General features: G+C 39.8%; 1 protein-coding gene across 3 annotated transcripts in view; it reads left to right on the top strand.

Annotated features, from left to right (window-relative positions):
• LOC106961157 (roundabout homolog 1-like) overlaps window positions 1–22592 on the top strand; it is a 113194-nt gene that overhangs the window by 10242 nt on the left and 80360 nt on the right. For 2 of the 3 annotated variants that reach the window (XM_015054697.1, XM_015054696.1), the window contains exon 3: window positions 453–545. In XM_015054697.1, coding sequence (XP_014910183.1) covers window positions 453–545 — 93 coding nt within the window. Of the gene's footprint in view, window positions 1–452; window positions 546–5703; window positions 6442–22592 lie in introns of those variants that run through there. The other variant, XM_015054698.1, reaches the window with a different exon arrangement.

Below are 22592 nucleotides of genomic sequence, written 5' to 3'. Positions count from 1 at the left end.
AAACACACATATCTGCGTGTGAACACATATATATATATATATATATATATATATATATATATATATATATATATATATATATATATATATATAAACTTCTTAGCAACTAGAAGAAGAGATGTATTCTCACTTTCACCTCCAAACAACAGTTTCTAAAATGACTTTGATTCATCCCAACACAGTTCACATAAACATACATATTTAATTCAATTCTTCATATATTGTAGAAAAGAGTAAACATTTTTTACACATGTTTACTTGTTTTTATTCTATTTTGTTTCTTTTACTACATTTTTTTTTCCGTGCAAGAAGGCGACTCGGTGTATTTATTATTGTTATGTTTACATGTTTTGATTATGTCGCAATGCATGTGGCTAATCTGCAGCAATATTAACCATTCTCACTCTTTTTTTCCCCTCCTTCTCTAATAATCAATGTTATCGTACAAACAGAGGCTGAAAAACGTAGAGGAGGCAATGAGGTCATCACCTCATCTCCACTATTGGCAACAGAAGTGGATCAAGACATCAGCTTCGGATACAAAGGTACTGGCCGACATGCCGTCGTTTCTTCACAATGCATAATCGAGCCGACGTTTTAAAATTTCCTCAGCAGAAAGTTTGTTTTCAGAATCCCTCATTTAAAGGTCACTTTGATTTTCTTTTTCCACACACTGACATCAGAAAATCACACACCGCATACATCTATAAGATTTGCACCTGCGTGGAACGAGTGCAGAACTTGATCAAACTTTGTGTAAGGATGGATGAGAGTGTTGACCTTAAAGTAGAGTCCTTGTTAAGGGTTAGGACATCTGCCTTGTAGAATATGAGTTTTATATTTGAGTGCTTCATCCTGATGAATGATGTTGGACACAAAATGCTCATTAAAGCATATGAATACAATAACTCTAAAAATGGTAATGCAATTTTAATGTACTGAGCAAAAACATTTTGGAGTGTTGGTTTTGTTTTATTTGTTTTTTTTACATCTTTGTTGCCCCATCACGATGGCATTTCTTCTTCGCGGCCATTTCTTTTTTTTTTTTTTTTTTGTTGAACCTGTTTATGTAAATTCCCTCTTTTGTCTCGACAAGATGAGTCTGAAGTGCCTTGGAAAATTAGGCTGTCTCTGCAAAACTCTTTATTTGTCTTTCGAAGGATAGCATTGAACCCAGCAAGAAGTCTTTGTTGCCTTTTGCTGTCACAGACTCTGACGCTTCATAATGTCGATTCAGCTTCCCTAAAACCACAAGTGGCGCGTCCGAAGCTGCACAATTCAATCGGGTTTCCTCTTGTTTTGACATTTAATGGTAAGGGGTTTGACATGGGATGTACTGAGGTGGAACAAATGTGTTCCTGTCAGTCTAGCCCCGGTGATTTTAATCTGTGCTGACCCCTGTATGGAGGAAACATGAAACGAATATGTCTCATGTTCTTTCCTGGACACTTCAGTTGCAGTTGTGGAGCCATATGTTTAGGTACTGCTGGATTGTATTTATTAAGAACTTCAACAAGAAGCTTTGTAGGCTTTAAAATGTTTCATATCAAACACACTTCACCATATGTTGAGCTCAAAGAGGTGCATAATTGGAAAGTGAAAGTGAAAACGATAAAAGGTTTTTAAAATGTTTTACAGGTAAAAGTCTTAAAAGCGTGGTGTTCAGAACTCTAAGTCAATGTTTTGTAGAGCTAAATTGCTTGCGATACAGCTAAAAGTGCTTGTTGCATGACTCAATCAGGTTTATAATCTAAAACCCAGATTTTTACCCATTCTTCTTTGCAAAATACACTAATTCTGGCTCAATTGGACTAGATGAAGAGCAAGTTTTGTCAACTGGGTTCAGATTATGTAAAACCCATTCCACCTTAGCTGTGACTGTACGTTTTGGGTCATCGTCCTGTTGGAAAATAAATCTCAGTCTAAAGTCTTTCGCTGAGTCGAACGGGCTTTCTTTTAGAAATGTCCATAACTTTTTCCTCCTTCTCTTGATTTTACACCAGTTTCCATGTCCCTACTGAAGCAGGGATGGTTTGTTTAGGGTGGTGTTTGGTGTTAGCTTTCTTGCACACAGAGAGTTTTGGATGAAGGTCACAAAGTTCATAGAGGAGACACGTTTACTGTCTCCTCTCTATGAGGTAAACTGCAAACAAGACCTTCTTATGGCCTTTGTTTAATCAGCCACTCCTAGGATTTGTGGAATGTTGGACTTAAGTTTGTCATGTCAACATTTTCCTACCTGAACCAATGATCTCTGCCCCTTTTCCAAAGTCACCATAAGCTTCATAGCTACTTTTTTTTAAGTAATGTTCTTCTTGCTCCACCTGTCAGTGTTGTTGGATGACCATCCCTTCGTAGCTCTTGCAGTCGTTCCGTGCCCATTTTCTTTTTTGGATGATGGACGACTTCAAAGGTTGTTCTTGGCTTTCCCTTAACTTTCTCCCTGACCTCTCTGCTGTGTTTTCTTATCTTTTCTCCCTAATGCTCCCTAGCAAACCTCTGAGGCCTTAACAGAACAACAGCGAGATTACATCTGGGTCCACTTCATCAACAATAATGACACTTGGTTGCACTGGATTTTATTTTAGGGTGTCAGAGTATAGGAAAATACAAAAATGTTTGACATCAAATTTGTATTAAAAAAAAAAAAAAATCCCACGTTTTCCTTCAAGCTAAACGCTAAACACTTTGTGCTCCATCGTGGGAACAGATGACAGACGGGATTTTGCCTCTGAAATCCCTCCAAATCTCTATTCCTGATATGACCATTGAGGTTGGTGCCAGAGTGCCAGTTCATTAAGAAGCGGAACCAAAAAAAAAAAAAAAAAACAGAAGGCACAGACATTACATCACCATCTTAGAGTGTGTTTTCAAAAGGCGAGAATTTCTTGTGATTTTGATCCAAATGCTTGGTTAACCCTTAAGCATATGCAAGGGGAGGAGCCGACAAACGGGTGAAGAAAAACGCGAGGCGAGTCCGAGCCAAAGAGCTGCCAGACGCTGATGATGTGGAGAGTGTGCATGGGAAACAGAATCTGATTCACAAAGTGAAAATCTGACACATTCCTTCCTAATGGTAGGAATGTGTCCACACATCAGACAATCTTCGTCCAGCATCCTGAGGCCAGGTACAAAGAGATGAGTCCGGCCACTTTACAGAGGCGCCACATGTATAATTCATGAGCAGAACCGTAAAACGGTGACTAAGGCCAAGTTTGTTGGTGTGAGGAGATTCCAAATAATCATTTTTTTTTTATTCCATAAACTTTTTTTTTTTTTTTTCTTTTTTTTTTTTTTTTTTTTTTTGAGAGTTGGCTTTGTTCTTCTTGGACAAATTTCTCCCCTGGCTCAAAACCAACTGGATAGCTCCTCTGGAATGAAATAAATAAATAACCGATAGCTCCCAGGGCTTGGCACACGCTCCTTAACGATCCCTGCCATTTTATGTGCTCCGTTGCCATGAAGATGTGAATGCCTTTGTGCCCATACTTTTTTATTTTCCCCAACCATCTGTTCTGAAAAAATAAATAAATAAAGGTTTTTCTTTGGGGTGTGGATTGTGAAAAAGGCATTTAAATTCACCAATTTACCATACTTATGCATGTTTCACCTGGACAAGCTGAGCGAATAAAATAGCCTAAGTGCGAGCTCCACATGTGGAATCATGTCCTTTTGTTTGTGTTTATATCCCGTTGTGATGGAAAGCATTTTATCCCTTAAAATGCTCTCAAATGAGAATAATTATGTTGTTTGGGGGGATGGAGAGGCGGAGAAAAGAAAGCAGGACTTTGTTGTCTTTCGCAGAACAATAATTCAATGTCATTCACAGAACTGCCAGAGTCATGGTGAGGATAACATTTGATTTAAACGAACGCAATTCGCATTGGGAACATAGGCGTGAAAAAGGCATAGAGATGTGAAGAAAAGAATCAAAAGGTTGGGGGGGGGGAGGAGAAATATGACACATTTCACATATTTGTGCACTGTTGTGTTTGCTGAAAATGCAAGAACAGAACAGAACTGAAGGGGAAAAAAGCAAAAAGAAAAGCAAAAGTCACTTTGGAATAGAAAAAATATATAGTTTTACAAAGGCAGACAGAGGCTCGTGGTGTGACTGTAATGTCCCATTTTTTCTCTCTGGCTGGTTCTGCAGTGTGTTGGCTTGGAGCAGAGCTGGAAGTGGTGCACAGCAGCGCACAATGAAAAGATTCAAGAATGAACTTCAGTGAAGGTTTAGTAAGAACATGGAAAAATTCAGAGGCACCGCATCTTCCTCTGTGACATGTGGCTCGCAGAACAACTGTGAACGTTCTCATTTCTTGTTTTGCCACGCAGCGAGCATAAATGACTTTATTGGGACTCGGCAATACAGGTCCCAACACAAGGCAATACATAATTATGACATGGAACAGAAATGATGCATGGGTTTTCTAAAGTCATTGTGATGCAAAAATCCACAGCTTAGGTGGGAGGACATTATTTAGTTAGCGTGCCACAAAGCTGGCTGTTATGGAAAACTGGGAGAAAGGAAAACATAAGTTGCCACAATTCAGGAAGTTCAGTCAGATGATGCATAGATTAATACAGAGTGGGGATCACTATGAATTCATACTGAACATAAAACATAATGGTGGTAGTGTCATGCAATTGGGAATAATTTTATTGGTCTGAGTTAGTGGGAAAAATGGATTCAAAGACGGCATAAGACTCAAGTTTGAGACAGGAGCTTGTATCATAACTTTAGATTATGATAAAATACACAGAGGTTTGGCTTTATGGTGACAAAATGGTGAGATTTTTTAATTTGTACTTATCCTACTTAACATCTATCCTTTTTTCTGCATACTGCTTCCTTTTCAGATTTTATAATGATACACCTGCCATTTTTAATTTCAAGAATGCAAAAAGTAGTGGGGTACTCACTGGCAAACAAACTCTTAAAATTGCTTCAAAACATTTTACACCATTAAGTAGGCACTTGCCTGATTCCATTATTCTGGAAATCTACCTATTAAGACAAATCACAAGAGCAGTGGTTTATTTTAGCCACACACACACACAAAAAAAACCCTATACTGCAATTCCGGAAAACAACCAGTAGAGGGAGCTCTGACCTCCCCAGACAACAAAGAAATGTCTGAGCTCTCATTGCGCCTGAGATGTAGAAGTTTAACTTTAGAGTCTTATCCAGTTTATTGGAGTAAAAATGATTTTTATTTGAGCGATTATTACTTCAATGTGACATTTGGACATGATCTGTAAACTTCCATTTGCATTTCGTTATAATTTGCGGACGGGTCAAGAGGTGAAGCTCTGCTGCCGGTGCTCTCTGGGCGGAACTCTCTTCCTGGCTCATTAAAAAGCACTTTTGATGTCACACCTGAGCTCGTCACTTTTGCAGGCTTATAAAGACGCAGCGCACGTAGCTTTTTGATAGCGGGAGAACGTTATAAATCATTCATCAAGGTCACATTTCAACTGCAAGCTCACTTTAAAATATTTAATCATCTTTAGTTGGTAAATCTGCATTTCACACGAGGCTCCTTTTGATAATGATGGACACTGAAAACAAATGATTTAATTGGCCTCTAATTCATATTCAACACAGCAGTTTAGGTCGCTGCTTCTCAGTAAAAGAGGGGTGGGGGGGTGGGGAGAGAATCACTCGCCATTTGCGCCCTTTAACTACCTCATATCCATAAAACCTCAGTTGGAGATATTTATTTAAACTTCCTACAGCAGCCTCGGTTTAATACGAGGCGAGCTTAAAGCAAAAGCCCGGCGGAGCCTTTCCCTGTCACTGTATCCGCATGTGGTTGAATGGTGCCTGACCCACAGGAATCTCCTCGGCACAACAGAAAAGCCTCTTGAGTGGGAAGGGAAACCAGAGCAGCTCCGAGCGCAGAGACGCGCGGCGCCCTCATCCAACCAGCGCCAGACCCCGAGAATCACTAAACACCACAGAGGGGAGTTTAAAACCCGTCAAAGTGCCTGAGACCGATCCGACCCGCAACCGGTCCGTCCCAAAGCGGGGGCGTCGTCACTCGGACATCCGATCACTTGATGAAGTTATCTGCTCGTGGAAGAGAGGAATTCCCCGCGGCGCACCGGGAGCAGAGCTGAGCAAACCGGCGTGGTGCTGAGAAGGATCAGCAGCGAGGATGTCTGCGAACCATCTGAACTTTGATTCACTCTTAGGGGAGCACTTCCGAACTGTTTTGCTCTTGTAATTATTTTACTTTTTTAATTGTTATTGTTATTATTTTTATTTTTTATTTTTTTTTGCCGGAAATCGAGAACTCTCCCCTCCGTGGGCTCTGCTGAACAAGTTGATTTTGAATGACAGACTTTCGGCACACTCGGACTTGGATTAGGTACCAGAGATGCCTGCTTGTTTCACAGGAATTTACTTTCTACTGACTCTGCTGCGGATTTGTTCAGGTACGCGTCACCCTTGTTCTAAAAAACCCTGCGCTCATCTTTTGGGAGTAGAGGTTTTGCGGATGTCATGAGGATGTAGGTTGGCTGTGTGGCAGCTGTGACCCCGACCCGTGCTGATCGCTCCCTAGTTACTGAGACTGACCCATCTCTTCATGGCCATGCCCCGCACTGTCCGCCCTCATAAATACTTTGAGAAGCAACTTTAGCAGAAGAAATTGCTGTGCATATCAATAGAAAACAAATAGATGCAACTGAAAAGCTAATAGCTTGAGCCTGATCCCCAGATATATTATTTTATTTCTCTTAAGCAAGGCTGTTTCTACCTTTGTGTGTCTTTTACAGTATTTTTTTTTTTTTTTTTACAATTTTTCATTAGAATATCAGTTGTAACTCACGATAAACTACCAGACCCGCTCTCTCTCTCTCTCTCTCTTTCACACACAAAGGCAGGAATGTCAGTAACACTGGATGCAATCTGAAAGCAATAGATAACATTCTCAATTTTTGTTGGTGTGTATTTGACGCAGAATGAGACTAACTTCAGATTTTTGCATTTTGTTTTTGAGAGAAGATCAAAGGTCCGATTCATTCTTTAACTAGATTCATTCATTTCAAAATACACGACATCAGCATCCAACTTAGCATTTCGGTGGGAAACGTCTCGATCTACCCTCACCTTAAACGATTTATTCATTTGTCGCAACTATACCAAGACCTCAACAAACCTTTCTAATGTGATCAAACAATTGTTTAAGAGAGAGCAGTGGGTGTTTCACAGCTTATATGAGGGATTAGTATGGTTGGCAGCCTGGGGCGTGTTTCCTGTATGGTTTGTAGGTCTTTACTTTAACTGTGCGCCTGCCAACATTTCCTGACCCAGCACATACTATGACCTCTCAGAAAGATGCAACAGAGCATCACTGCTGTGATATGTTTGGCTTCTGGCTGATTTCCAACTCCCTGTTGTAGCAGCTTGAACAAACAGCCAACGTGCCTGTGTGGAAATTTCAGTTTCATTTTTAGGAGCTTATTATACTTTTGAGCTTTATTTGGCTTTTTCAAACATCTTACTGATACTGAAACTCAGGCTTCTTCTCTCACTAACAACTTCCACACCAATGACTGTTGCGTCATCATTCATAAGTTCGGTGCATGGACAGATTGAAAAGTGAGTATGCCTGACGCTGTTGAAGTCGTAAGGTTACGTTTGTGTTTGTGACATTGCTTTCAAATTCAGCGGATTCCAACTTATTTATGGTTCAGTATATGCAGATTTTGCTTGTGGAACTTGACTCCAAATTGTTCGCAGAAAACGCTGCTACGCAGTCACAGATGTTTTCATAAAGCATATCCGACATATTCAAAAGAAAGCACAGCTTTTGAAGCTGAAATACCAGAGAGCACATTGCTACTTGTTATGCTATTGGTTGGCATTTGCTGAGCAACCAGTCCAGTCGTGCCATTCGTTTTCCTCGGTGCTGATTGGCTGTACCTCCAAGAGCGGCGATAAGAAAGACTTTATAAGTTAGATTCAACAGTAGTGTTAAGGTTTTTTTTACTGTGCCTTTGGTGTTCGAACAATTAAAATGGGCATTTGTGAGTGTTTTTAGAGGGCATCTTAAGTATTTGTGGATTTAAATTATTTGCAGGTGGTTGTGGTCCCTAAAACCCACAAATATTGGGAGTACACTCCAGCCTGTATTGTTTAACAACAAAAAGGTACTACATATTAAATTGTCCTGCATCCTTTAATAAGATTTCTCTGGCAGCTTCCAATAAAAATCTGTAAAGTGAGCGACTTCTTCATGAGATACACTTAGTTTACAGTTTAAACTTAATAATTCATCTGTTATATTTGGTTGTGTTGTACAAATCGAAAAGGTAGACATGCACTTGTGTTAAGATCACCTTTGACTTTTATCTTGTAACATTTTACTGATGCAGCCCCCTAAATGGTTTGTGGTTTTGTCATCAGACTGTAGAAAGAGACCTGAAATAGGAAGTTAAGTGTTCACTCTTTGTGTAAAATCTGCATTATTTCTCTGCATTGCCAATAAAGCTATGGACAAGAGCTGAAAAGTGGCAAAATAGATTGCGCTTTGCACAGGTCAATTTTTAAACTGGATCTTCCCTGCATTTATTCCAAACTAATAAATAGAGGATTGTTGTGCTAATTGTCCTAGCAAAGCTAATTTATAATCTAATTACATTAGCAGTAAGTAGCCAAGGTCCTCTGGGGCTAATTTTGCCTTCTCGTTCACATGTTATCAGTGGAGAAGGAGGTACCAGAGGGCCTCAGAGACTGGCAGAGCACAGTCTAATTCCATCAGCGCCGTGTTCGCGGCGGCCCCGTGGGGAAACAGTTTAACTGAGACATGTGGCTCGTCTGCTAACATCAGATGTGCACAGGTCGGGGGTTCACATGTACTCACTCATGCTGTTCTGGCGACGGGCGCTCACGACTGCAAAGGCCGTTGTGGCTCAGACTCGAGAATGCTGCACAGCATTGCCACACAGTGCTGGACCTCCGGTTACAGTGGCTCGATTGGGAGAAGCTGACCTGTTGTGTCGAACTCTTAAGCTTAACAAGGCACCCTGTGGTCCGGGTGACGGTGACAGCGGCGAGCTGGATGCCGCTCCTAATGAGGAGACTGCTGACAGGACATCTTTGTGTGCCACTTTCTTTTATGTTCGGATGAATTTGTCAGAAATTCTTCTCGTTCTCCAGCGGGAAGCGCGCCGTTAATAAGCTTCGGGACATCGGCTCGTTTGTAAGGCATCTTAACGAGTGTGGATTTGTTTGCTACGTCGGATACTTTGTGTCATTCCACTCTCTGGGCATCAAGTGTAGAATCCATTCAGAGGAGGGGATGTTGGGTTTTGTTCAGATAACGACTGCCTTCAGGCTTTGAGGGTTTTCCAGTTTCTCCAGCAATCTCACGAGTTGATTGGACTTTGTTTTTAGGTTTATAGACAGCCTCGGTGAAGATATGTGAAAAGAAATCAACTTTGATTACGTTGGCAGGCTCCGAGAACATTGTTGAAAAACAATCAACTTCTAAATTGAACACAGTCATTCATTGGGAGAAAAAAAATCCTCAGTTAATTATTTTTAATGAAACCACCGGTGGCATAAATATTTGGTGCGCCTGTTTTAATGCCCGCTTTTCCAAAAGGAACATCTTTCCCCTTAATCATTTCACAGGGTTGGACATAAAAAGTGATGTTCATCCATTTCTCTGTAGATCATCCAGGTCCTCCGCCTCCTTTTACTCAAATTAAAGGTTAAATCGTATAAGAAATAACCTGTTAGTATGACTTTAAAGATAGAGTTACCAACCGTGCCAAAATATTAGTTCGAATCTACATATCTACAGTCTGATTCTGAAGAGTTGTGTCCCCTCGGACAAAAATGATGCCTTCACTGTCATCCGAAGGATTAGTAGAATCATTCATTATAAGAAAGCAAACAGCAATGCCAACTGAGCAGTGTTTAATTCAATTACTTGCTTAAGAAAATGTTGCCCACCACGAACGGCTCAAGCGGAATAACCAGAACTGTATCCCATCCTCTCAAGCCCCTGCAGATGTTGCTGGAATTGCTTGGTTCTGCCTGAGTGTGCATGAATGCATACGTAATGGTGTTAGCGTAAGCTCGTTTTTTTAATGAGTGTTTTCGGATCGCCTGCCGAAAGCTGTGATTCATGATTGCTTCCCTTGTTTACTCGCCGGTTTCCTCTGGAGCTGCGAGTGTGGTTGCTAACCTGGGGAGAATTAAGTTACTGGGAGCTCTGACAAGTGCCTGTGGGCCCGGAGTTCACAGGTCATCGCATCTTCCCAGAGACACCGGCACACATATGCACAGACACGCACACATGCACACGCGCGCATACACGCGCGCAGAGCCAAAGCGGCATTTACACGCCCCAGTCTTTCATTGCGAGAGGGATCGATTGGCATCTGCTTGCTCGACAGAGGTAGCAGGTTCCTTGCCTGAAGGAGACTCCCTAAATCTGCTCTGCTGCCCCTCAAGCCCTCTCCACACACGCCGGCTTAGTTCACATGGCTCAATTTCAGTGAAGCGCTTCAAACTTTTCCACAGACCGTCACTTTACAATCACAAACTTTGCGATTGTTATGAAAATGAAAGTTTGCGAATAGGTACAAACACGGAAAACAAAAGTACGCATTTCTAACCACGGCGTGTGAACTTGTGGACGATTAGAGCAGCAGCATTGAGAGAATAGTTAAACATTTTTCTATTTTCAAATGTAAAGATTTACTGTAAATAACTTGGTGATGAGGCAGCATTGTCCCTTCACCCTCCTTTCTGCCCTCCCCGTACTTCATGTCCCGTTTTCGTTGTGTGTCTTTGATGTTTCGAATGATGATCGGATCGGGAATGTTTCGGTTTGGCAGTGCTAAATTGTTGCCAGGGAAGCATAAAGAAGCGATTTTTAGGGAAAAGAAACATGACTCTCGGTTTGAGAGGAATAAGGCAATATCTTTTTAACGGTCTTGATTTTTGGATCGTGCCGAATAACGAACAGAGCCGACGAGGACTTGCTGAAATGTGAAGATTTCGTCAGGTAGAGCAAAACTTCTTGATTTCCTTTGATACAAATAAACAGGTAAATGGGATGAAAGATTCTGTGGCACCATTTCTAAAAACGGTCAAATATGAAATCGCCAACACCCGAAAATTATTATTTTTAAAATATCTTTTTAAAAAACTAAGAAAATGTAGTTTACATTTATATTTGGGACAATAGCTTGCAGCAAATATTGCTTTTAGTGTTCATATGTACCAGCGTTGCCATCCAGAGATTCTACTTTCCGTGAGAGCTCCCAATGATCAGTGACATTGGATGAAGGTGGTCTGGTGACATCAGTTTTCAAGTCTTCACACAGATTTTCATTTGAATTTAGCTCTGGACTTTGACTGGGCCATTCTAACACATTGGCATTCCACATTTGTCCTGTGTGTCCCTGTAGCTTATTGCAAACTCCAAACAAGTTCGTAAAGCTCTCTCTCTCTCTCTCTCTCTCTCTCTCTCTCAACAATGGGTTTGTTGTTACGACTCGGGCAGAAAGACCAGATTTGTGACGTTCTCGTTTAATAATTACTGAGCAGATTTCTAATTAATGCTATCTATACCTGACCAGTCCCCTTAAGATGAATTTTAATCGCTAATTTTGTGACCTCTAATGACGTTTGGTTACACTGCGTTTCATTCCGTATTTTCTCCTGAGGAAAGCACACTGGACACATCTGGAAGCCACACTTGTTTTCACATTTTTATTTGTGTATATGTTCCTTCCATCAATAAAATGCACAAGTTTGCGGTTTTGACACGCTGAGCGCTGCAGAGTTATAAAATCTTTAGCTGCGCCTCTTTTTCTCTTTTTTTTTCACACCCACACACACACGCAGAAAAAGCCCTAAATAGTGAAGCAACGGCTGCACTCGTGGACAGATGGACAGCAAAACGGCCTAAGCTTAGAAATCCTTGTGGGCTTGTGGTTTTCTCTCACTTGTTTGTACTTCTTTCGCCTTTGTTTCCTGTTCTGAGGTCAGTGTCCAGCTACGTCTGTTTGCTAAGGCACTTGGGGTAATTGCTTGGTTAAATAAATCTGCTCTCTACAGTCTTGAGGTTTTATAAGCTACAGTGGCATTCTGCACTTGAATTATGTGTTTATTATGCAAATGCATCGCGTGCAATCCATTTAGCAAGCTGAAGCGTGGTTTTGCACTCCCCCCCCATCTTGAAACAAAACATAGCTGCGCTTTTACTTCTCGACCTGTGCTGAAATGCTGCAGCCGCTGAAATGCGCTACCTCTCATCAATGAAGGATTCAAAGTAATCAGGAGAAAGAGTATTTGGAAAGCCGTAAAGGTCACGGTAACGCGACCTCGGAGATGCTTCCTGTGAGTCATCCCTCCTCTCCAGCCAGGCGGTTAATAATCAATTGAATCAATATGCCTCCAGATAGATCTTCAGCGGTCTCTCGGTGTTCATGCTCAGGCGCATCGGGAAAATAGATGTGTTCTCATACATATCAATTAGGCCCGCTTTGACTGTTAAACCTAAGATTAGTTAGAATAACAACAAAGAATGCGCGTGTGCAGCGAGAGAACACATCAGCGGCGCGCATTATCCCTTCGCCACTTCCTCGATCCTTCTCATCTTTCTCCTTCAGTTGTCTCCTTGTCACTACTGACATGGTTCAAAGAGCTTTATGTGAAGACTGCCGCATAAAGAGCCGTTTCCCATCAGAGCATCTCTCACAGAAGAGCCCAAAACATGCATAATTTGCTTTAATTAGCACATCTATTATTAGGTAGTTTTTGAAATTCTATGCAGTGGAATAGCATTAAGAAGATGAATCTGCGGCAAGGCAAGACTTGCAGGGTGGCAACGTTACATTTATAGTATTTCGACACTATTGCTTTTTACTAAAATGACAAATGCTCTTCATCCGCTGTTGCTTATATGGATATGATGGCCAGCTAACCAACTTGGCAATCATCTTACCAAGCAATCCTTGGGGAACGAGGTAAGTCAACTTTCTTGACGGGGTGGACATTTCCCAACATTCTTCTATCAACAGATGACTCGAATGAAGTCATAAATTGTGCTGCTTCTGTATCGTCCAATGATTTCATCTCATTTGAATTTATTTTTTCATTTTATTTTTGTTAATAAAATTCAGTCTGAGGCTTTAAATTTACACCTCTTGGCTCGTAGCGTTCGAGTGAGCCTTGAGCTAACGGTGCAGGCAGGTGGATCAAAGGCAAATGTGAGAGCCGTGCCCTCAGGACTGGCCTTGTGATTACTGGGATGACCATATAATATTACCTTCATTAAGCAAAGTTTGACATTGGAATGTGGACTCTCAGGGCACTTTGAGGCCTTTGACAGTAAGCCTCATTAGCAAGTGGAAGAGCATGTATAAGATGATATGCCCCGTGCACGACTCTGCTTACAGCAACGTCCCCCACAAAGTCTTCATAGATCTTAGCCAAAAATAAATAAATAAATAATCTGAAAATATATTAAAGCTTCTGCAATAATTTGTTCTTATTTTGAAATCATTTTCTGTAGTGCTTCTGTTTGCCTGTTTAAGATCAGAATGTCAGAACTCACTCTCTCCACGCCCATCAGAAAAGGCTTTTCTTTTTTTTCTTTTTTTTTTTGAAACCCCATTCAGCGGTGATCTTTGTGTCTCTGGAAAAGAAAGTGTTGAAAGTTTGATCGCACAACAAATATTAACATGTTTTAGTCATTACACAAAGACTGAAAACAAAAGTGTGTTAGGACACCCTGGCCCCTATTAGCTAGTCTTACCCCCTCAACTCACCTCTTTGTTGGAATTACTTCTTGTAGCTCTCTTCCAAGCTCTGACAGGAGCCTGAGGAAACGTCACCTGACTTTCAGCTAGATGTTGGAGGGTTTAACATCAGCCCACAGCATCTCAGTGAAATCAAGAGTCAGGCTTTAGCTCAGCCCAGGATTTTCCATTTCTAAATCCTCAGGCAGACCTTGATGGATCGACACGTTTGGGTTGCTGTAATTTTGCAGGATCCAGGTCAGCTTCATGTTTATGGTTTTTAACAATAGCGTCACATTTTTCTTAAGCTCGGTTGCAGGTTTTTACTTTTTATTTATTTTTTCACATTGGAGTCTATGATTGTGAATTGGCTTCAGCAAAGCAACCTCACACCACGATACTTCTAACTCTGTGCTTGGCAACTGATAGGAGATTCCTTTCCCATAACTACATGGTTTATGCCAAATTCAAAGTTTTCGTCCTTACGTACGTCAGATGAAAATGAAACTTGTGCAGTCTCTTTCTGACTCTCGAGGCATGTGTTTGCAGACTTTTTTTCAACTGCAGCAAGAGCCTGCTGTAGGTACCTCGTTGTAATTTTTGAGTTTATGGAGACTTCCAAAGGTTAAGTTTGACCAGATGTGGTTACTTTGGCAGCTGGAGACTGTTTTCCTTAAGGTGGAATCGCCGGTCACAAATTATTTTAAAAACAAGTTAATAAAAATCCATATTGTACTTCAGGGCATAAAAACAAACAATTTCCTGGAGGCCACTCTTCAGAGGTATGTTTAATTTATTAAATATATAAAAATCGGAGTTTTTCGTATATTTTCAGCTAACAAAAATATTTAAACAAATCTGGCAGCACAAGTGAATATTAGTCCATTCGTTTCTTTTATAGCCTTTTGGAAGGTCTTTATTCTCTTTTATGGATCACACATGCAAAATCACTTTCAGTGGAAAAAAAACAAAAATTGATTTTAATAGATATTCAAATAAGATATCTTCACTGCTTTGCCCTCACCTTCACAAGGTTACCATGGGTGCAGCTGAGTGAACATGCATGTCACAGACAATGCCAGGATCGTTTATGTCACAAGTCAAAAGCAGCTTCTGATTTCTGCAGACACTTACAGAGATGGATGACTGTGTCTCAAATCATCCAGACGCTTACTGACGTGCAATAATTGATTTTGATGAATATATGATAGATACAAAGTCTTATTGAGAGAAAAAAAACAGTACAATAGAATTCTAAATAATTTCATTTACTGTCGTTGGACCTGTGCGGTCATCATTTAACCTCATTATTCAATCCGATTGCCGTCCCAACAGCTCAGTAGAGCGTCCATGGAAACGACATTGAACCCTCACCCCAACACAATTCCTTACAAATTATTTATCCATTTACCTTTACTAAATCATCTTACTTTACAGCCACACATTTCATTGCATTTTCCCCCTCATGCTTTATGTGATAGACCAGTACAAAGTTGTAAGAATTGTTGTGTAAAATAGCACAGGGTTTTCAAAAGTCTCTCATCCATTTGTATTCCGCTCGTAGCCACCCTGACCCCCAAGTCAATACTTTAAACTTCACAATTTACTTACTGATTTTATTTACTTTACTTACTTGGCTGGTGCAAATGGAAAATTGATGTCTGTAGGGAGGTTCAATTACTGGGAAGGTTCAAGTAATTTCAGAAGGTTCAGATGTGGTGAGACCCTCTTCAGGGGTGTGTGGGGCTTTTATTCAGGAGTCTTCCATGCTAACATATGACATAAATTGCCTGTCCAAGTTCAAGTCCTAATTAAGGCAGTCAGATTTCCCCTTTCCCTCTGTAATTTCCCAAATATAGCCTGTCAAAGTATTATGAACTGATATGCTCCACATGTACATGCCTTAAAGACTCTAGTGGCTACAGTCTGCTTGCACAGATTTATCAGAGATCGTAAGCATCAGTGTTTCAAGAATAAATTCTATGTTACATTTAAAAATATGGTTGAACTGAATGTTATTTATTCACACTCACACCATCGATTATATCTGTTGTAGTGAGCATAGTTTTTGACTATAGGGTAAACGTTTTTTCCCCTTTTTTAATCACATTGAAAGGTTTCAGATCATCAAACAAATTTGAATGCTAAACAAGATATGGCTCAAAAGCTGAAAAACATTTTAAAAAATTGCAGGTTTAAGCTCTATTAGGATGCTGTGGCATATGCTGAAATGGACAATTTACACTTAAAAGAAACTTCCAGTATGGCTGAATTATAACAATTCTGCAGAGGACAGCGGGAAGCAGTTATTACAACCAGTTAAGTCTTAATTACTTAACATTTGCAGCTACAGTAAGTTTTTCACATACAGCCAGGTAAATCTGAATAGTTTTTCAGCCTTGAGAAATAAAATCGACACTGAAAAAAATGGAATTTGCGTCAAAAAAAGAGAGATCAAATCTGAAAATAGGGCATGTACTTTTTCAATGCTCTGCATAGCATTAAATTCAATTATTCAATTGTGTTATATAAAATGGCTGAGAGTGCTCCAATATGTTGCAACAAAATATTATGGAAATTCACATAAGTTGAGTTACATGTAAGATAAGCACTAGCTATAAAAATGTGCTGAACAAAAAATTTGAGATCTTTCTGATTTTGTATTTCATTTTCACACATTTTCTCCACAGTCATTCTTAATGTTCTCAGCATGCATTTTCCTTTTTCTTATATGAATCACAGGGAGCTCCCACCCAGCAGAATGAACTTGCAGGCTCTTTGGATGGCTTGTTTCTCAAATCTGACAACAGTTGAGACTTTTACATCTGGTCCTCAACCATGAAAAAATAGTATAGATGAATATATTTATGTAAAAGCTCGTAACACTGACACTGGGGTGAATGTAGTGGCAGCTTACCGCTTCTTGTTTGCGAGGCTCGCAGCATATTTGAAGTACCAGAACAGGTGATCAGATTTATTTTTGTGGAACCAAATTCTAAGCTGCTGATTATTTACAGGTCTGCTTGTTTACAGTGATGGGCTAATTTGCATGTCTCCTGGCAGACTGCTTCAGTCATTATTGAAATGAGCCGGTTGCTCCTGTGCTACCAGAACCGAGCAGCTTTAGGTCATCACCCGCAGCAGCGGACACTCCCACAGGTGTTATTTAGGATCTGCAAACAGATGCTAATTTGCAGAGCTTGATAAATCTGCCTCTGCCTATCAACAGGCTTCTCTTTTTTTATATATATTCATTATTTTTATCTGTCAGTTTGGTGCTCAAGTTGAAGTCTCTCTCTCTCTCTTCTCTAAGTGGGTCTCATTTATTAAAATATACGACATCTGAGTGCAGAGATGATCATAGGGCAGTTTTCAAGTTAAATTTCTGAAACAGTGCAAACACCGCTCAACAATCCTCGTTTACATACCATGGGTAAAAAAGAGACACATTTCTCCATATTTTTTATTTATTTTTAAGCCTTCCTGAGTGGTCATTAATATTTATGTTATGAGCAGAGGTGACATCACGCCACGTGTGAAAAAGCAGTTACTCTATACTACCAAAACAAACTGATTATAAAGCTTGAAACTGCCTTTTAACATAGTAAATTAGCTTTAGCATGGTTAGCAGAGCTAGCTTTACAAAAACAGCAATCTCCATATTTATTCCTGAGGCAATGTAGGCCCTTACCATAACTTAGTGATTTTCAAAAGGGTTACTATATTCACAAATCCACCGTGTGGTTTGGGAGACACAGGTTAAAAACGAAAAGCAAAAATAAAAATGAACAGTTTTCTTGTTCTGTTAGACTTCCTGTTTAAAACTAAAATCAGCCGCCAAGCTATCTTGACATTTTCGTGGGAAATGAAGTTTCCAGTTTTAGTAGTATCATGCTTCTCACGCGAATCACATGTAACATATCCTTCTTTATCTTTTTAAAGTTCACCACTGCCACCTTATATCTCCAAAAATGTAACTTTTGTTTTTGCTTCTAAATGTAAATTTACACTGTTTAGTCAAATTCTCATCCTATTTTCATACCTTTTCAATAGATTTTTAGCAACAGAGGTATAAAAAGATGTAATGGGTGAGCTATGCTGTTTATTGACAACATGTGAAAAAGAAACACATTTTATGAAATACTTCTTTTTAAAGGTGAACTAAATATGATCGTAGTAAAATGAAAGAACATCTATTAGATTCTGCATTCTTTCTACTTAAGGTCTTTGCCGCTTTCATAATTTGACATAAAACTGTGACCGGCTTTTTAACGACGAAATACATGTGGCCGAAATCAATAAATGCAAAAGTAACTTTGTAACATTTATCGAATAACAAACCGCCGCTTGGCAAATTCAGTATCTGTTCTTCTTCTGTGAAGTTTCAGCGCCAGGCTCTGCCTGAGCCATAATCAATGCCGTGTACAACCACTTTTCTTTTCGTTGAACGTTTAATGGAGTGAAAATAAACCCCTTGGATTGTCTGCTGGCCTTTCCAGGGCACTTGTGCTCTCAGGTTCTTCTCATCACAAATAGAGGAGGTAAGCTTCAGACTATCACCCACCTCAGGTCATTCGCTCACCGCGCCAAAGTGATATAACGCACAGCATATGGCAGATGGGGATTATTCTTCGCAAGAATATTTCACTGTTAGAAATAAAATGGGATTAGCCATAAAAGGCATGGGCATGTTTTTGTAATACGCTGAGCACGCCGCCTTTTAGCTCACTGTACCGAGCTAAAAACATTTTCAAGATTTGCAATGAAATATTCTTCAATTCATAAAAAACTGGAGTGATAATAGCTGAAGGGTCCAATATGTTTGGTCCTCACTTTCTGTCACAGACAGCTTGATGGATTTGCTCTCTGGTTAAAGTGTCCCGATGACCTACTTGGCTCAGATGTTTATCATGCACCAGCAATGTTCCGGTTCGAGAGCACCCCGGGGACTTCTCGCTTGTTACCTTTCCAGTGAGCATTTAACAGATGGCCAACTATTTTTTTTTCTCATGGCATTGTAAAAAAAAAAAAAAAGAAAAAAGAAAAAATCTGTTAGAACAAATGTGCTATTTAATTCAGAGACTAAGTCAATTATTCAGACTTCTACTCAGTAATAGTAAGTAACTTCTGACCATCAAATCTGACGTTCCATAATTCGGTATTACTTCTGCATACGACAAGACCAATAATCAATAGTCGCTTCTACGTCTGGTGAAATCAGTTGCCGAGCCTGTGGCTAAGCTTATAAGCATATTTCTTGGAGTTTACATTTCCCCGTAGCCTCATATCTTGCCCTAAACATCTGGGTGCTGCAGTCGGGAGGTGTTATCATGCACATGACCTTGGCTCGCCTCCCCAAAGACTTGCCTCATTTTGCTGCATTGTGCTGCTGGAAGGGCAGTGGGCAGAACGGACTGCCTTACAATATGGTCTAGTAGTGTAACTAGAGTTATTCATAACTCGGGATTGGAAACACATGTTCAAACTCGGCTTAATGACCAAAATACAAGCGAAAGCGTGATTTCAGACACCTCGTTCCGGCCCTGAGACACTCGCATTCCTTCCCCCGCATTCTTGACTGAATGACAGTGTTCTATGTTTCCACCTAATTGCAGTTTATTACAGCCTGAGAAAGAATGTGTGGTATTTACTGGTTTATTGTATTTCATGTTACAAATGAGTAAGTGTGTATATTTAGAGTACGTGTCTGCAGGAAATGAGAAAGAGAAATGGTTGACATTTAGTTAAATTGGCTTATTTGTTTTGCAATGTTATGAGATGTTTAGGAAGATGGATGTTACCTTCAAATGTAATGAACAAAATCAGGCAGCGAGGGTTCTGGTCCTGGAAATAACTTTGAACCTTTGAAAGTCACGTGTATAAAAGTTTAAAAAGAGGGTTACGTCCTCAAAGGAGCATTTTTTAAATGTATTTCTTTATTTTTTCTGGCTGTAGCTTCTGATTTATGCTTCATGACATCGATAAAGGCTATGTTTTGCGAAAGCTGTGAGCCTAATACACCCCAATAAAATCCATTTTTGTACATATTTGTTTGTGATCTTTAAATACCAAAAATACGTAGCGCTGTGTGGCTCAGTAGGTAGAGCTGGAGCACCGAATGCAAAGACTGTTGTTCTCAATGTCCTGGATTTGATTCCAGGTCTGTGACTGTTTGCTGCATCCCTTCCTCTTCTCTCTTCACTCTTGTTCCTGTCAAATTGCTGCTCAATCAGAACCACAAGTGCCAAAAAACAAAAAGCTCAAAGTGCTCAGTTCCAAAAGCAATGAAAAAGCCCCTAATACTTTTTAAATTACTAGTGTTGCAACAAGTTATTTTCTCAGTAAAAAAAAAGAGAAGAAAAATAGTAAAACTGACAGACAAGATACTGACTGTTGTGAGCCCTTTGAGAAATACGACAGTCTGTTAGCTATTAATGACACAGAAGATGGCATCTGGTTTTAAGCTTTCTCGCTGCTTTAAATTAAAAAGCAATTTACATTTTTTTGGAATCACGCAATTTGTATTTCCAATCCTAATTTCTGATCCAACCAGAACTGAGTAGTTCTGCACAAAAGCAAACGTGCAATACTCGGTATCAAATTCGCAAGACATCTGCTATATAATGTGAATGTTGTTTTGATATTAGAACTGCAGTAGATGAAGACAAGCATGAAAATCAGAAGGAGACGAATAGTCAGACCTACAATGGAACATTCTGCGCCTCTGTGGGAAACAGTTTCTTAAATTTCCCAAAATGTTGTGACTTGTTTTCACAAGCCAGGCGTTGCGTACGGTTTAGTGAGCTGTGTGTGTTTTCACACTCCTAAGTGTATGTCATCAAATTGGCTTATGATATTTAAATTTAAATCTAATGTGTGACATGTTACAGCTTTCTAATTTTTTTTATTCACTTTCTTAGAAGGAAGACACAATTTGCATCAGCTGTTTAGTACCTGAGATTGAATCACAGGGAAAGTGATTTAAGTGTAGAGGAACTCAAATAAATAAAATGTTTGGTATGTTATAGCTACAAATGATAATATCCATTGAGATTGACTTTTTTTTTATGTTGCACATCACCAGGGCTGTACAAGTTTCTTTTTACATTAAAAGAAAATCTTTTATATTTCATCAGGATGTTTAGCTTAGGCAGAGTCCTCCTCATCATCATCACCAGGCTGAAGATCCACTCTAAGCAATTTTGCTTGCATAACTTAAGAGTTGTCTCGCAAAGACACCTTCAAATAGTTTTTGTCAAACTAATAACAAACATACTAATGCCAGAAGAACATACTTGCACATTTTCAAAGGGAGCGAGATAAGTGTAGATTAAAAAAAATATATAGTTTTGCCATTTGTCTGAACACAAGATGTCACAAAGTGCCAGATGTGAGGAAGTGTGGTGAAGCCCAAAGATCTTACGTAACTCACGTAACAACTAACAAAATCTGAAAACTCTCCACTTTGGGTCTTAGGGATTTATTGTTGTTAGTCATAATGATAACGATAAATGGAAATTCTGTCAGCATACAGACAGTATATTATTCAGACAGGTTATTCTTAAAAACACCCATTTAAAGTCTTATTTATTTTTTTGAGTTAGAGTTTTTCTAAAGCGGATGACCAAAATCAAAAAAGAGTCAGTGGTGTGAAAATGTTTTCGTTCCGGTGCCTGTCTCTCTCTTGCACCAACACTTTTTGATGTCGTTGGGTTCAGTTGTTTTTACATGTCACTGGTGAAATGCTCTTTCAGCTCAAATCTCTCATGTGTCATTTTTTCTTCTCTCGTTATCCTCCGTGGACGGTCATTTGTTCCGGCGTGGTGCAACTCGACTTACAAAACCACAGCTGTAACCACCGGAGCTTCTGGAAATCTCTGCTTGCTATTAAAAGTTTGGACTTTGATCAACGATGTAACCCTTGGGTCTCAAAGAAGAACGACTAAATGACCTTTGCGGCTTGAAAAAAAAAAAAAAGGGTTGCTTTAACAAGACGTTCTATTTATTGCTCTTCCCTAAGCCGCACAGAAAATCTCCATTCCTTTATTAGCTGATTCAGGCCCCTGCTTCTCGAAAAAAAAAAACCCGGCGCTTACACTAAGGCATACGATCTCTCAAAGCATAGCCGGTTGAAATCTAACCACCGCTGCGGCTCTCGTCGTCTCAACAAAGCAGTCTGATTGTGTCAGTCAGCTTTTAGCAGCATCAAAGGGTGACAATATGTCTGGAGCATTCTAGCTTCATAAATGTCACCAACTGCTTTTCAATGACTGTCTTGTTTGGATAAACCACAAAGAGACAATTATGCGCGTTCTTTGAGAATTGCATCTATGAATCTGAGCAGATTTCTGAAACCCGGCTCTTCGTCTGTGCGTTCAGATCAATGCGAGTGTGTGTGTGTGTCTTCCACAAAGGAGGTTAATGAGACAGTGAAGTGAAATTCTGTTTCTGAATGTGTCTTTGGTTTGAATCTCGGCCGTCACATTGGTTGTCTTCAATGCGTTCTAAATATTATGTTTTAAATTTCACCTGGGTGGGCTCGTGTACGACCACCAGGACTGAGGAAAATTGCATTTGCAGTGTGTTATTATACTGAGTGGGGTGATCATTTGTTTTTTCCAAAAGCTGCCTTCTTCCTCTTCCTTTAATGCATGCCCTTATACTTTCTTTTCTGCGTTCCACTTTTACGGTTCGAATACCTAGACTCAAAGGAATGCATGTCTGTAATTTATTTTTACTCCCGTCTCATGCAGTTTTATTGTATTTGTTGATCATATCGAAAATAGGCGTGAGCTTGTATGGCAGAGGCGAGTGCAAGA

This window comes from Poecilia latipinna, unplaced genomic scaffold (assembly GCF_001443285.1).
Source record: "Poecilia latipinna isolate Pla-1442-1.1 unplaced genomic scaffold, P_latipinna-1.0 Scaffold1272, whole genome shotgun sequence".
Taxonomy (NCBI): Eukaryota; Metazoa; Chordata; class Actinopteri; order Cyprinodontiformes; family Poeciliidae; genus Poecilia; species Poecilia latipinna.
This window is presented reverse-complemented; position numbering and strand designations above follow the sequence as displayed.